Source organism: Camelus bactrianus, chromosome X (assembly GCF_048773025.1).
Source record: "Camelus bactrianus isolate YW-2024 breed Bactrian camel chromosome X, ASM4877302v1, whole genome shotgun sequence".
Classification (NCBI taxonomy): Eukaryota; Metazoa; Chordata; class Mammalia; order Artiodactyla; family Camelidae; genus Camelus; species Camelus bactrianus.
The window spans coordinates 38,829,543-38,846,528 of NC_133575.1; the positions used below are offsets into that span (position 1 = coordinate 38,829,543).

The 16,986-nt window shown below is 42.0% G+C and overlaps 1 protein-coding gene across 2 annotated transcripts in view; it reads left to right on the forward strand.

Annotated features, from left to right (window-relative positions):
- Positions 1-16,986, forward strand: part of CCNB3 (cyclin B3) — a 39,343-nt gene that overhangs the window by 18,715 nt on the left and 3,642 nt on the right. The window contains exons 6-10 of one of the 2 annotated variants that reach the window (XM_045523464.2): positions 871-969; positions 2,211-2,303; positions 9,199-9,336; positions 12,577-12,732; positions 13,504-13,653. In XM_045523464.2, the coding sequence (XP_045379420.2) occupies positions 871-969; positions 2,211-2,303; positions 9,199-9,336; positions 12,577-12,732; positions 13,504-13,653 (636 nt within the window). The remainder of the gene's footprint in view (positions 1-870; positions 970-2,210; positions 2,304-9,198; positions 9,337-12,576; positions 12,733-13,503; positions 13,654-16,986) is intronic. The other variant, XM_045523466.2, reaches the window with a different exon arrangement.

Genomic DNA, 16,986 nt, shown 5'->3' on the forward strand with positions numbered 1-16,986 from the left:
GTTTTTTGTTTTTGCCTTAAGCAATTGAGTTGTATATAGTAGGCTATAGTAAATCAAGTTGGCTTCCTGATTGGTATAGTGATATACCTGATCAATTAGAAAATATCTGTTCCAGGAATACCCTCAAGGGTCTGGAATACTCTGTGTGTGTGTGTCTGTGTGTGTGTGTGTGCGCACGTGCGCGCATACTTTGCAGTAGTGGTTAGACAATTTCTTTAAGGAAGTTGCCTTTCTTAGTAGTTGCAATCTGTGTTACATTGGCCCTTAGCCAAAGATGATTTAAGTTCACAGAGGCATTTTCCAAGGAAGATGGTTTTTAAATTGTAAATTGGAAGGATTAAGGGATGAGATTTGGCAAGCAGGAGGAGAAAGACTCCTCTTGTAGGCAAAACAACCTGGTTAAAGGTGGAGAAGGGAGGAAAATACCACTGAGAAGATGAATTGGGCCAGATCAAAGCATTGAGACATAACAAGGGACCTAAGAAGACAGGTGACACAAGCTGAAAGAGTGAAATAAGAATGTCTTTCTTGGAGAATCTTGACCTCAGCTGTAAAAATAGTGCCTGGTTCTCAGGGCAGAGCAGGCATGTACAAGGCAGACTAAGCATTTCTTGTTACTCAACAGTATGAAGATTATAGGGCCAAGGGATGCTCTGTTATGGCCAAGGACATATGAGGCTTGAGGAACCTTAGCAGAAGATGACAGTGGGAAGAAAGGAGGCATTTGTGTGTGTGTGTGTGTGTGTGTGTGTGTGTGTGTGTGTGTGTGTGTGTGTGTGTATGTGTATGTGTATGTGTATGTGTATGTGTTAAGCTTTCCTGGAAATCTTTCTCCTAATCTCCTAATGTGTCATTTTGGTGATTTCCAAGCAGATGACCCCCCTGGAGGATACTGACAAGGACCACAATGATCCACATTTCAACTCAGTATATGCCAAGGATATCTTCAATTACACGAAGGAGAGAGAGGTGTGTAGGTGGTGGGGCCGAGGGGTAATGATTTCTAGTTCTCATTTCCTCATCACATTTAAGGTAATAATGATGATGAAAATAATAATAGCAGAAACTGACATCTACTGGTATCTTACTGTGAGTTAAACATTGTGCTAAGGGATGTATGTATATTATTTTATTTAGTTCTCCCAATAACTTCATAATGGTAGGTGTCATTATCTCCCTTTTAGAGTTGAGAGAAACTCCTCAGTCACACAACTAGTATGTGGTTGATCTGGGATATGAACTAAAGTCTGATTACCTTGAAGACCATAAGCCTGCACCTCTAATTGCTGAGGAGGTAATCTCAGACACAGAAATGATCAAGTAGTCTCCTTCTGAGACTTTGCTCTGAGAGATCTTTTCCCTTCTCTACGCAAATTTCTGGCATCATATATAAAACGAAGCCCTTTGTTCCAGCTCTCCAATCTGGTGAAATTTTCTTTCTCCTTTGAAATCTGCCAGTCTCCTTTACCACTAATATTCATCAATTTCAAATTTTCTTCTGTCTCTCAGTGGAGCACATGGGACCAAAATTATCTACTAACTAGAATTTAGAATTTTAGCAGGCCATGCATAAGAGGAAGGATGAGTATCTCATCTTCTCTCTAGAGACATAGTGATAGATTAACTGACTCCAGAGTCTGCACTTTTTTTTGGTATACCTTGGAGGAAGCAAGAGATAAGTTTGCTATACTAAAAATGCCAGCCTTAGCTTGGCAGTATTGATTTCACTTGGGATCTTGTTAGAAACGCAAAAACCCAGCCTCACCCTAGACCTTCTGAATTAGAATGTGAATTTTAAAGATCCCCAAGTATCTTTAACTTATGCATGTTAAAGTTTGAGAAGGGCTCTTCTACACAGCATGGTATTGGACTTTAAATTGAATTGCAAAAAAGGGAGCAGAACCTCTCTGGTATTTATCTATAGTCATAAGTGTGTTCCTGCCAATATTCTATATTCCCTGGGACTCCTCAATATCCACCCTGACCCTTGAATTTTTGTGTGTCCACGGATAGCTAGAACTTAGTTGGAAAAGGATACTTTGATCAGCCCCTATCTGAGGCCAGTTGAAAGTAATGAATTAGAATCGGGAAGAAGTTACTTGTTATAATTTTCTTCTGAGATACTAGTTGCGAATATTTTTTCCAAAGTTGCAATTTTTGAACTACAAGAAGAGTTTTGTTTGTTACCATCTCTTTCTTCTTGCTGCCAGGAAAAGTTCATACTTAAAAAATACATGAACAGGCAGACTGACATCAACAGTGACATGAGGGCCATTCTTGTGGACTGGTTGGTGGAGGTGCAGGTAAGCCTGACAACTGCTGCCTTAAAGAACTGCTCTTCTCTTGATCAATTATTCATTCAGCATTGCCAGGTACCAAACAGTAAAAGTTTACTGGGTCTACAGAGCGGAATAAGCCATGATTCCTGTCCTCAGGGAGCTTATGACCTTGGGGCAAGATAAGACATGTAGACTGATAAGTACAATACAAAGGAGAATATACTAAGTACTCTAAGAATGTTATTAATAAGACACTGTGAGAACCCAGTGGAAGGAGAGATATTTCTAAGAAAAGACAATGATATGGTAGTTTAGTCATCCTCAAAATCCCGTGAAAGTATATCTAGTGGTTTGGATAAGGCTCAGTGACAAAGTCTTTCAAGCTTGGGATGGGATGGATAATAAGGACAGTGTTGCACCAAACATGGCAGTTGGATATTTTTCCAGGGTTGGATGTTGAGCGTATACTGCTATCAATACTTAATTATCACTTTACACTAAGGAAGGATAGCCCACAATTGTACTTGGATGTAGTAGGTGTCAATAAATATTTCTTGAGGGAATGGAATGGAATGGATTGCCATGGAGTTTGCAAGGAATTATAAGGCATAGCCTGTGCCCAGTGGAGTCTTAACTATGTAATTGGGAAGAAAACATAATATAGTTTAATATTCTGTAAGTACCAGAGGAGTGGTTCAGGCTCACTTTGGAGTGACAGACTAGAGAAATGTGGTAGTCATGGTATACTTGAATATCAGCAAAGCATGAAAATGTCTCTCATTTTATGGAAATGATGAAGAATAGTAAATTGGATAAGAGTAGAATTTGAGTAGATCTTAAATAAGTAAAATTGACCACAAAGATTACTGCTCGTCATCAAGTAAAAAAGAGAGTTCTAGTAGACTGCCAGTGGACTTTGTTTTCATCAACATTTTTTTAGTGATGTAAATGAGAACAGAGCGTTATCAAATTCACAGATGACATGAGACTGGGAGTAGGGTTAGGAAATAAATGGATAATAGATAAAATATCTCTACCAGCTAGAATGATGCCCCGAATCTTTTTTTTAAAGCTATTTTTTTGTTATTTTTATTGCACAAAAATTCACATTTATTATAGCCAAGTAAGAAATTATAATTACTTGTGATCCCACAACCTACAGACAGTGTTAACATTCATGTGTGTATATTATCCCCCCCCTTTTAAAGTGGTGGTTATTTACTAGGGGTGCATCTTTAGTGCACAGATCACAGAATCAGAGATGCCCACATCCCATCCCAGATGTACCAAATTAGAATCCCAGGACACACATTTTTTAAAGCTCTTCAAGTGATGCTAGTGTATACCTTTGAATGGAGAATCACAGTTCTGGAAAAGGTGATATTATCTATAGTGTTTTTATAACTTTGATTTTTATATTTTAAAATAATTAGTAAAATTGACTTTTGGCATACAGGTCTATGAAATTTTAACAATGTTTTGAAATAATAGATTCACAAGAAGTTGCAAAAAATAGTATAGAGAGATAGGTCCTGTGTACCCTTCACATAGTTTCTCCCAGTGGTAACATTTTGCATAACTAACGTAGTGTCAAAATCAAGGTCTGGAGACCTTATTTAAAATTTTCCAGTTTATGTGCACTTATTTGTGTGTATGTTTAGTCTATATAATTTTATCACACTTGTAAATTTCGTAAGCACCACCACCACATTTAAGATTCAGAACTGTTCCGTCACCTGAAGACTTCCTCATTTTAGCCTTTTATAGCCACAGCTGTCTCCCTCCCCTCACCTTCATGTCCCTGGAAACTTCTAAGTTGTTCCTCCACCTCTAAAATTTTATAATTTCAGGATTGTTATATAAATGGAATCATGCAGTAGGTAACCTTTTGTGATTGACTTTTATCACTCACCATAATTCCCTCGAGATCTATCCAAGCTGTGTGTATCAATAGTTCATTCCTTTTTATTGCTGAGTAGTATTCCATGGTATGTTTACCATGGTTTATTTAGCCATTCACCCACTGAAGGACATTTGGTTTGTTTCCAGTTTCTAAAACTGTACAAAGAACTGGTATAAACATTAATGAACAGGGTTTTATGTGAATATAAGTTTCCATTTCCAATGTCAATACCCAGGAGTGGGGTTGCTGGGTCACATGATAAATGTATGTTTAACTTGATGAGAAACTGCTACAGAGTGACTGTATCATCTTGTGTTCTCCCCTGCAATCTATGAGAATTCTAGTTGCTCTACATCCTTGTCAGCACTTGGTATTGTTGGGTTTTTTTTTTTTTTTTGAATTTAGCCATATAGATGTATAGAGGAATCTCACCATAGTTTTAATTTGCATTTCTTCAAGGGCTAATAATGTTGAACATCATACTTCTTTGTCATCAGTATATGCTCTTTGGTGAAGTGTCTAAGGTTTTGCCCAGTTTCAAAATGAGTAGTTTGGCTTCTTTGTGTCAAGTTATGAGAGTTCTTTACACATTCTGGATATTCATTTTGATAAAGTCCAATTTTTCAATGTTTTCTTTATGGATTATGCTTTTTGTGTCATGTCTAAGAACTCTGCTTAAACTTAGGTCATGAATATTTTCTTCAACATTTTATCTAAAAGTTTTATAGCTTTAACATTAAATCTATAATCCATTTTGAGTTAAATTTGTATAAGGTATGAAGGTCTTGAAGTCAAAGTTCATTGTTTTGCATATGACTGTCTAATTGTTCTAACACCATTTGTGGAAAAATATACTTTCTCCACTAAACTGCTTTTGCACCTTTGCCAAAAATCAATTGGTCTTATTTGTGTGGGTCTATTTCTATACTTCTATATTCTGTTCCATAGATCCCCTGTGTCTATCCTTTTGCCAACATCATTCTTTATTTCTGTAGTTTTATAATAAGTCTTAAAGCTAGGTAACATGATTCTTCTAACTCTGTATTTTTTTTCAAAATTCTTTTAGCTATTCTAGTGTCTTTGCCTCTTTAGATAAATTTTAGAATCAGTTTGTCCATGTCTATAAAACAAAATCCTGCTAAGAGTTTGATTGGAATCGAATTCTATCTTGTGCAGAAAAGAGTTAACGTAACAGGCATGGTACTGCTATCCCTAGAAAGGCCTGTTTGCAAGGTTGGCCTCTGGCTGGCATCTGGGAACTTGACTGGTAAACACTTTCCTACACTGCTGTAAAACTCTCCTTTAATGATAACTGTGCCTAAACTCTTTGTACAAACAATGTGGTTTATTCTGAACACTTGCTTTCCTTCTGGGAGTCTGGAGTTTTGGTACATGTGAGGCAGAGTGTTTATGTGGCCAGATCCCAATTCAGTCTCAGGCACCAAGTCATTAATGAGCTTCCCTGGTAGACAATACTTTACATGTCTTGTTACATCTCGTTGCTGGAGGAATTAAGTGCATCCTGAGAGACCCTACTGGAACATGACTCTTGGAAGCTTACTTCCAGTTTTCACCAGACTTTGCCCATGCTCCTTTTCCCTTTGCTGATTTTGCATTGTATCTTTTGCTATAATAAATAATTGCCATGAATATAACTATATGCTGAGTCTTGTGAGTCATCCTAGAAATCACTATACCTGGCAGTGGTACTGGGTACCCCTGACACGCATCTATAGGTGAATTCGAGTAGAACTGACTTCTTGTCTACGTTGAATCTTCCAACTCATGAACGTGGTATGCCTCTCATTTATTTAGATTTTCTTTGATTTCTTTTTTTAACCATACAGATCCTGTACATATTAGATTTATACCAAAATATTTTCTTTTTTTGGAACTATTGTAAATGGTATTTTTAAAATTTCAGGTTTCCATTTGTATACTGCCAGTATGAAATACTGATATTGGTATGTTGACCTTGTACTCTATGACCTTGCTAAAACTCACCTATTAATTCTTAGGTGTTCTTTTTTTGGTAGATTTCTTGAAATTATTTACACAGACACTATGTCATTTGCAAATGGGGACAGTTTAATTCCTTTCTAAACTGTGTGCTTTTAACTTCATTTTTGTGTTTTATTGCACTGTGCAGTACTTCATTATGATGTTGATAGGAACAGTAAGAGTGGACAGCCTTGCTTTGTTCCTGATCTTAGGAAGAAAGCAGTTAGTCTTTTACCATTAGTATGATCTTAACTGTAGAGTTTTTGTAGATACCTTTGATAATTCCTAGTTTGATGATACATATTTATCATGATAATGTTAATTTTCTCAAATGCTTTTTCCCCTGCATCTATTGGTTTGATTTTTGTGGCTTTAGACTATTGATATGGTGGATTATGTTGATTTTTTTTTTTTGATGGAGGTACTGGGGATTGAACCCAGGACCTTGTGCATGCTAAGCATGCACTCTACCACTGACCTATTGCCTGCCCTCCACCCCAACCTCAATTTCTTCATACTTAAAGGTGATAGTCATTTCTCTTCATCTGCATGAACTCTTCTCATACCTTTCTTATGACATCCCTTTGGAAAATATAGTAGGCAGAATAAAATGTCCGCAACCTAATCCCCAGAACCTGTGAATGTATTACCTTATATGGCACAGGGAAATTAGACTCTGGAATTAAGATTATCATCAGCTGAATTTAAGATAGGGTGATTATCCCAGATTATCCAAGTGGGCCTGATTATAATCACAAGGGTCCTTAAATGTGGAAGAGGGAGGTGTAGAGTGATGCAATGTGAGAAAGATTTGGCTAGCCATTGCTGACTTTGAAGATGGAAGGGACCACAGACCAAAGAATGTGGGAAGCTTCTGGAAGCTAAAAAAGGATTCTTTTCTAGGACCTTCAGAAAGAAACATAGCCTTGCTAACACTTTGATTTTTTTAGCCCAGTGAGTCCCATGGACTTATGACCTCCAGATCTGTAAGGTAATGAAATTGTGCTGTTTTAAGCCACTAAATGTGTAGTAATTTATTACAGAAGCAATAGGAAACTAAAGAAGACAGATTTCTGAGATGATCCAAGGCCATATCCCAAGAACAGTAAGAACGGCTTCTTGGTATTTCTGTTATTGATAAATGTAGTATATCTGTTGCTAAACCAATGTCTTCAAGCATCTTCTGATAATTTGCCTATGCAAATATACATCCATTTCTCCAGTGCTTCTTATGGACCTACTTTTTGGTCATCTAGGCTCCAGTCAATAAGAGTAGCCAATGCAAAAGGAGGTCCAATCAGGTAAGTGAAGTTTATAGTGAGGATGATTTCTACTCAGTAGAAGGAAGAATCTTCTGTTAAAAACATTCAAAGAGAAATCTGGCTGTACTTGGAGGTTCTTTGGCAGGAACTGAACAACTATTTGGTGGAGACATTAAAGAGAGGATTCACGCATTGATTAAGGTATTGGACTAGTATAGATTTTATTGTTTTTGAATCCTAAGAACCTAAGGGTGAGGAGGAATCACCACTGAGGATTGGGTAGGACCCCTGTGTACAGTGCAAACTGTGCCTACACACAGCTTCTAGCCAAAGCAAAAGCAGGCAATGTAATCCAGATCATACTGTTTGCTAAGCTGTGGCTTCTGGCTGTGGGGTTGCTGTGTCCTGAGGCACGGGCACCTTTTGCTTATTTATATAAAAGTATTGCCTACTTGATAAATGTGTGCCTGCAGGGCTGCATTCACCCAAAGAGACACCTTATTTTGCATTTGCACAAAGATGCTGTATGGGCCAGCACTAACTTTGGTACTAAAGCTATAGGAGATAGTTTCTTTGAGTTTGAGAAGGCAAGAACAAGAATAAATAAGAGAAAGAAGGGAAGGAGGGTTATACTACTAATGCTTTGATCTCATTCTGGCCTCCAGCACCTCAGCTAACTTCCAAATGGTGCTATTGGTACTTGCTCCCAATCCAGATATTCTAATAGCATATCTAGTTGGGAAGAGAAACTAATGAATGAGTAAGCTAGTAAACAGGTCTCTGCATTTTAGAGCTAAATAAAAATCTCTTTGGGGAGTTTACTGTACAAGGTAGTCGTGTTTTGTGTTGGTCTCAGCCTATCAATAACCAATGTTGTGGCTGAACTAGCCCTTGTGGTTCTTATTATGATAGTGAGATGCCCGTCAGCAATAACCATCAGGAAACTTTGAAAAAAAATAAAGGTTTATTACTTATGGGAGCTGGAAATTATACAGCACACCTGGGGCCACACAGTGAGGTTGGGGAGAGCATGTGAGCATGCTGGCCAGGGGGTTCTTCTGCTTTTACTGGGCCGAGGGTGGGAGCCTAGGGTCTCTGTGGCTCACTCTTTATGGGTTAATTTAAAGCATAAAAGCAGGAATTTAAAGCCTGGGAAGAGAAAAAAAATCAGCCCAAATGGTCAGTTATCAAAACCAACCAAGATCCCTAAAACAAAGCAGTGTCAGTGAGGGAGGTGGCCTGGCTCTTTATCTAGTCTTGTGGCTGGCAGTGCATTCATTGGAGATAGCCATCCTTGAAGTGGATGCCTCTTTGAAGTGGATATCTTGGCAATCAAACCTTAAGTCATGCACTTGCATTACAGAAAGAAAAGCCAGCTGGCAGGGTGTACGCTACAGGTAGCAAATGGGGAAAGCAAGAATCTAAGTTTTAGAGATCAAGGAGAGAGGGTGTGTTCACTCCAGATGCTCACAGAGAAGGCAGAGCATCTCTCCTGATGTAAGATTGGTCACTTAGGGATAGATTGGTCAGAAGTGTAGGGATAGATAATGCCAGGGTCCTCAAAGACACAAGAGATATAGCCAGGCACCTAGCTGAAGCAGTTCTGGCATTCATAGCTGAGTTTCAGCTGGCTGGCCAGGTCTCAGCAGCTCCACTGTCTCCAATGCCACAGACCAGATAGTTAGACCTATCTGGCTGTGGCTTTGGAGTTGAACAATATGCAGATTCCTGTCCTGTTTGTGTATTCCTCCAGATTACATTTGAGATGAGCCACGAGACCCTGTACTTGGCAGTGAAGTTTGTGGATCACTACCTTATGGAGGTAATATGCAAGAAGGACAAGCTACAACTCCTTGGTGCCACTGCTTTTCTGATTGCAGCAAAATTTGAGGTGAGCCTGACTCCATAGTATCTGGAGAAAACTAATCAATTGGTTTCTATCGAAGCCAGATATATATGTATGTACATCTATTTACATATGTATGTATATGTGTGTATATATATGCATGCATATGAATATATGTATGCATGTGTACATATTATATATATGTGTGTGTATACATATACATACATGTGTGTACATTGTGCACACAAATAAGTTTTCCTACCAATTTTTTGTCTGTCTTCCTTAGCAGGGAAGCTGCTGTTGGGTGCAAATGGTGGTATATTTGTTTCCTGGCATTAACCAAGTTCTCCCATTTCCTCTTTGAAGATGTGTGTATGATGTAGGCATGTGCCCAGTTAAGTGGGTTGTTCTTTTTAAAATTTCCTCTGGACCACAATTCTCTCCCCTCAGCCCCCTTTCTACTTCTGCCAACTCCACCTCTGTCTAGTGGAGTCTTGAGCTGCATACATAAGAAAGCATTTCCAAATCTAGGTGCTTGAGACATTTAAAAGAAAATGGCCTGGTGTAGATGGTAGTGAGTCCATGTAAATTATTTATTTTTGAAGTAGCAGTAGAAAGCAAGTAGCTGACCTTTCCTTCATAAGTATAATCCGTCTAACTTACCTGATTCTTTCCTCTTCCTTAGATGCTAAATGAGCTTGTTCAACTCTCATTTTTCCTTCAGATAGGCAAGTTGTATAAAGCCTTGGGGTTTAGGAGCAGAGAAATAGCAACTTTTACTGAGTACCAGAACTGTGGGTTTGTTTTTGTGCTCTCTTGTCAGCTCTATCTCCAACTGACTTTCTGCTTCCCTCCTTCCATCTCTCCTTCACTCTAGCTCCTACCTAGGTCAGAACCTCCCTCTCTAATTCCAATCCCCCTCCTTTGCTCCTTACCTGCCTCCCTCTCTTGCCACTTGTGCCTTCTCCTCACTTGCGCCCTCTCTCCACTTATGTCTCCACTTCCGCCCTCACTCCACTTCTGCCTTCACTCCACTTCTGCTCTTGCTCCCTAGCTCCCTTCCTCCCTCCAGCCTTCTTTCAATCCCTCCCTCCATCCCTCAATCCCTGCTTTGTACACTCACTCACTCCATACTGGGTTCCCTCCGTCCATTGCACCCACCCACTCTCTATTGCTCTTCTCCCACTTCCCCCTTTCTGGACCCTTCTCTCACTCCCTCCCTCCCCTTCTCACTTGCTCCCTCCTTCCATGCCCTGCTCCCTCCACCCTGGTTCCATCCCTCACTGTCTGTGCCTTCCTCCCTCCCTGCCATCTTCCCACCCTCCCACCCCATCCTTCTTCCTTCCACCCTCCCTCCCTTTCTCCCTTTCCCTTGTTTACTCTCTTCTCTCCTTCCCACGGTAATGCTCTCCCCTTTGTCCCATCCTATTTCCCTCTCTCCTCCCTCCCTCTACTCTGTGTTGCTCCTCTGATTTCTGCTCTCCTCCCTTCTATTTCGCTCTCCCCTTTGCCCCCCCTCCATCTCCCCTCCCCCCTTCCTTTTCTGCTTATTCTTTCTCTCCCCTCCTGCTTGCTCCTTCCCTCCCTATCTCCTACCCTTGTTCCATGGTACCCTGGCCCCCACCATAACTCCGTCCCACCCTCCTTCCCTGTCTCCTTCTTCCTCTTCTGCTCCTTCTCTCTCTTCTTCCTCCCTCTGCTTCTCCCCATTTCCCTGCTCTGGCTCTCTTCCTTCTCTACTCACTTGATCCATGGTTCCCTTGCTCTCTCTCACTCCCTACTCCTTCTCTGCTCAGCTCCCTCTCCCTCTTACTCACTTCCTTGATCGCTTTCTCCCACCCACTCTCACTCGCTCCCTTCCATCCTCTTTCCCTCCCTGGCTCCTTCTCTCCCTCCTTCCCTTTCCACATTTGCTCCCTAGCCTTCTTGTTCCCTTTCTTCCTCTTTCCCTTCCTCCTCCCTCACTCTCTCCCTTGCTCCCTGCTTCCCTCTCTGGCTCATTTCCTTCCCTGATCACTGGCCTCCTGGTTCATTACCTTGCTCCCCTCCCTCTCTCCTTTCCCTCTCTCCCTCCTCTCCCTCCTCCTCAATCCCCCTATGTAGGGATATCCTTGTGGCTTGAGCAAGTACCCCCTGCCTCAGCCTCAAGGGGGTTAAGAAAGCAGCTTGGGGTCCTTGGCCAACAGAGAGCAGGAGGGAGGAAGAGAGTGTGAGGGGTACTTGTTAGCAAATTTTGAAACCGGCAGCACCCCCCATCTGATTATTTGGATAAAGGACCACCCCTCACACACACACACTGCATTTTTTTTGGAGAAGGGTGTCTTCCCCTCACAAGATTGAGAACTACAGAAAGCCTCTTGCCAGGGTAGGTATGGAGATGGTATGAGAAAAGAAGAAAGGAAGGAGCCGCTAGCAAATAGGGCAATGGAAAGGAGAGTTTCTGGCCCTGGTGTTGTCACTAGGTGGCTGTGTGAACTTGAGTAAGTTGCTTCCTCTCTCTGGGCCTCAATTTCCTTGACTGCAAACCCAGAGGGTTGGTCCCGTTTGTGATGTGAAAATAGAGAAAGGTGTGAGAAGAAGGCTGGTGTGGGCAGTGAGATGCAGCTCAAGACAAGATGCAGGGGTCTTCATGCTTCTGGTCCTCTTCTCCAAACCAAGATTCAGCCTGCAGAAGGCAGGACATGGGAAGTTGCTCCCGGACAGGAGTTCTCACCCTTGGTCTGGCCTGAGTCTTCCCAGTCTAACCCCCTGAAAGTCCTCCCCACCCCCCACAGTCCTCAGTCTCTGTTTAGGATCCCTCTGTGCCTGTCTCCCTCTCTCTCACTGCCTGGAAGCCCAGCAGGGCCGCCTCCCAAACATCCTTATTCATTCCTTACACTAGGAAACCAAGTGCAGTCTTATTTTCCATCTCTAGCTCCCTTTTCTGTGGTCTCCTTTCCTTCCTTCCCCCAGAGCAGGCCTTAGATTTCCCACCCTGACTCCCACTCATCAGAAGAGGGATGACTGCTCCCAGTCCCCGTGTCACATTATGCCGCTTTCAGTGCCCTAAGAATCTACCCCAGGAGGCCCTATCCTCTTTCCTTCTGTCTCTTTGATTTTGTTTTTCAGAAGGACCCCTCAGATCAACCAGAATCTGACTCTCAGAACTACCCTGAAGGTTTATGCCAGGAAATGTTATTACCTCCTGTCCTTCCCCACTTTCCTCCTCTGCCTTTCATTGCCAAGCAGAGAGGAGAGTGGGCTGCCTTTGCCCCGTTGTGACTTGTCTCTCCTCTCCACCCCTAGGAGTCCTGCCCACAGTATGTGGATGACTTCCTGTACATCTGCGAAGATATTTATAAGCGTGATGAGATGCTTGCCATGGAAATCAGCATCCTGCAAACCCTCAAATTTGATGTCAACATTCCCATCGCCTATCATTTTCTGCGCAGATATGCCCGGGTAAGAGGCAGGAGGCACATCTTCATTCTCCCACTGCTCAGTTGGCTGCCTGAGTGGTGGGAAAAGGAAAAGAGACAACTGGGGACAGGGGAATTCCTTCAATCCCCCCTCCTAGATTGGTGATCTTTGTGGAGTGTGGGGGGGAAGAAAATTGCATATTTCCATGGTATGCCTATAAAGTTTTGAGGTGAGGGCAGAGTAGGGGAGGGGAGGAAGGTTCTCTGAGCAGGAAGGGGCACATGGGAAGTTTAGGAGAGATGCTGGCAAAGTTCTCTTCCTTCACCTGAGTATTGGTTACAGGGAAAGCCACTTTATAAATTATTCTTTGTATTCAGCAAGTGTGTCTTATTATAGGTTATATGTATTTTTCAAAGATTCAAACCACAAAAGGGAAAGAGTTCTTTTGGAGCATGGAATACCTCCTAGTCTGGAGCCAGGTGCAAAGTTACAGTTGGAGGGCTTTGGCTCTTCAAAGGATGACATGTACAGAAAAGGGAGGTGGGAAGGTACGACAAGCACGCTTGATAAATTGCTTTAAAACCCTAAAGGTGGCAATATACCATTGCCAATTTCAGAATCCTCCCTCCTAAAGATTCTGTGCTTTGGGGGCTGGAGCCTTAGTGTGACTTCTATTCGCAGAAGAGGTACATGGTTCAGGCAGAAAGCCCTTTAGGCCTGAGGGGAGATAATGGAGAGGGTGCGTGCAGGGGCTCTTCTGCTCTTGCCAGAGTTCCAGATTGATTGCTGAGCCAGTTTCCTTCCTGCCTGTAGTGTGTCCATGCCAGCATGAAGACACTGACATTGTCCCGCTTCATCTGTGAGATGACCCTGCAGGAATACGACTATATCGAGGAGAGGGCTTCCAAGCTAGCTGCTGGCTCCTTCCTCCTGGCCCTCTACATGGAGAAACTCGGACACTGGGTAAACACTTGTGGGCAGGGGTTGGGGGGTTGGGGGAGGTGTGGGAGAAAGGAGAGGGATTTAAAAGACCAGGGTCAGCTGAGGGGGAAGGTTTAAATTAGGGCCGTGGGAAACTCCGTGACAAAACTGCAGCAGACTTGCATTCTTTAACATCTTGACATCGTAGGGGCCTGGCTGCCTAAAGGGTTTCTATAGCAATGGTCTTGAAGTTATTTTTATTTTTATTTTATTTTATTTTATTTTATTTTATTTTTATTAAGGTATAGTCAGTATACAATGTTGTGTCAATTTCTGGTGTACAGCATAATGTTTCAGTCATACATACAGAAACATATATTCGTTTTCAATTTTTTTTCATTATAGGTTACTACAAGGCACTGAATATAGTTTCTGTGCTATACAGTAGAAACTTGTTGTTTATCTATTTTATATATAGTAGTTACTATCTGCAAATCTCAAATTCCCAATTTAGCCCTTCCCACCCCCTTTGCCCCCTGGTAACCGTAAGTTTGTTTTCCATATCTGGGAGTCTGTTTCTGCTTTGTAAATAAGTTCATTTGTGTTTGAAGTATTTTATTTCATTTTGCTTAATCACGGTACCCTTTGATGCAAAGAAAACTGACCTGAAAGCCCAGTGTCACAAAGCAGACTGATGTGAAGTCATTCTGGTTGCAGCAGGGGGTGGGGTGGGCCCACTTCTTACCTGACCCCATTCCACCCCTGTTCCTTGCAGTCCCTTCAGCAAGGTTGACCCTCCCCCCACCAAGGGAGTGTGTGGGAACAGGATTTGGAAAGCACTGACTCAGAGGACAGAGTAGTGAAAGCAAGCAACTGTCCATGTGTAAAATGGGGGACTCAGAGGCATACTATAGTGCTCTTCTTTGAGGAGGAAGGCCCCCACAGCCTCCTTCCCTGAGACAAGTAAAATGCATATTTGATGCTTTCTCATTTTTTAGAAAAAATTGTGACTAAAAGCAACTTTAGAAAACTATGAATTTTTACTGATGCGTAACATGCCATCCAAGTAGAAACAGTATGGTCGCAGATGAGTGTCCTCTTCCCAACCACTCCTAAGCCCCTCCTGATGGGCTCTAGCACCACTACTGATGGGGAAACCTCTGTGTGCCGAGGAGGATCCCTGTAAACAGTTGTCTCAACTTGGACAAGGCACTGAAATTTCTTGGGCTCAAGAAAGCACTCAGTAAATGGCAGTGATGATGATGAAAAAGAAAACAATTATAATGGATAACATTTATTGAGCACTAAGACAATGATCTAAACACTTTGTGTATTAACTCAATCTTCACTACAACCCTATGAGATCAACATTACCCCTGTTTTACAGATAAGAAGTAAATTTCCGTGTTTTGCTAATGAGAGGCAGAGCTAGGCTTTGGGAACTAGGAGTACTGTTCAAATTGTACACCTGCTCTGTAATCAGAATGGATGTGGCCATAGTTCCAGAGCGATGATCCTGGAGACCCCATGCTGACCCAGGCTTTGACCCTTGGATCCTGGGGAAGTGTGATAGGTCCTGGAGGGGGTACAGTTGAGAAGCTCAGGGTAGCAACCTACTTGCCAGTCAGTATAGAAATATTTCAGTTTCACCATGTGGCATGGCAGTGCCAGTGAATAACAGCTAAGCATCAGCCCTGATCTGAACCCGACAGTCCACAGTCCTCTACGCTATATGCACTGCTTCTATAGATAAGAAAGGCTTCACAGTGGAGGTGACTTTTGAGCTGGGTCTTGAAAGATGAGTGGGAACCTGGGAGAGGAGACATTCTAGGCAGAGGGAACAATAATTAAAAAGATGTGAGGGCAGTAAGAAAACAGTGTGATGTCTTTGGGGCAGAATAAGACATTTGCTATGGCTAGAACAGGGGAGGTATCAATAGAGAATGGTGAGAGGTGAGACCAGAATGGTGGAGTGTGGTCAGATTGGGAGAGGTCTTTGCTACCATGCTGAAAGACCCATTTTATACTAAGGCAATACAAGTTTTTTTTTTTTTTTAGGCAGGATAGTGACATATTCCTGTTTGTTTTGGGAACAATACTAATATAGCAGTATAGAAGGTATATTAGATGAGAGAGAGTGTACAAAAGTGGCAACACCAGTGAGTAGGTTTTTATAATAGTCAGTGTGAAGCATTGGGATGTGAACAATTGGGGCAGTGACAATAGGGCTATTAATTTTATTTAACACACCTTGATATGATGCGTTCCCCCATATGTTAATATGTTATTCCCCTCCTCAACATGCGGGAGCCTACCCTTTGCCAAACAGTATTCAGTAGAGCCCAGGATCCCTGCAGAAGTATCTCAGGGGCCATGTAAAAGGGGAAGGGAACCAAACTGATGGGCTTCTTAGCGCCCACCGCCAATTCCAGGTAGGATATTTGGGCATCCAGGTAAGATATTTGGGGAAAAAAAAGTGTTCAGGGAAAGTAATTTAAGACATTTTTAGAAAACCACTACCTCACAGAATAATAAATCTTCCTTTCTCTACGTGTGGAGCTCCCACTTGGCTTTCAACACCTGTTGCAGCTGTGCCCTCCTCTTCAAAGCTTTCTGTGACTCTCCCAGCCCAAATTTGTGGATCCTGTGGCTCTATTCCTCCAGTGTCCCATGCTCCCTTCCATCATAGCACCTCCCACACATTTTCTAATTCTCTATGTGCATGTCTGTCTCCCCCACTAGACTACAGACTCCTCAAGGGCAGGAACCCTAGTCATCTTTGTATTCTCAGCATCCTATACGGGGCTTGATAATAGTAATCCTAGCTACCATATTTGGCTACTTAGTATGTGCTAGACTCTGTTCCATGTGCTTTGTGTATATTAACTCATTTAATCCTATTAGATAATTACTGTAATGAACCCCATTTGGCAGATTTGGAAACCAAGGCACTGAGAGGTTAAGTAACTGGTTCAAGGCCATGCTGTTGGTGGAGATGGAATCTGAACCCACGAAATTTGCCTCTAGAACCTTTGCTCTCTTGAACACTCTGCTGTATTGCTTTTGCCATAAACTAGGCATCCTTAAAGTTGAATGAGACAATGAATGTATGAAATGATGGCTATTGGCTATTTAGTTAGGACCTCAAGTTTGTTCTGAGGTTTGCCTGGCCATTAACCTGAGAGTGGGTAAATTACAAGGTCAGTCCTATTCCTTAAATTCTTTGGTGGATTTCAGCACCCATGCATACCTATGGCCAGGGTTAATATCCAACTGGTGATAATGGGTTTAGCCATACCATTAGCTTGCAGCTGGAACATTTTCTTCTAGGTAGTACCCCAGGATTATTGGTCAGTGTCTGTGCTGTATGAGTCT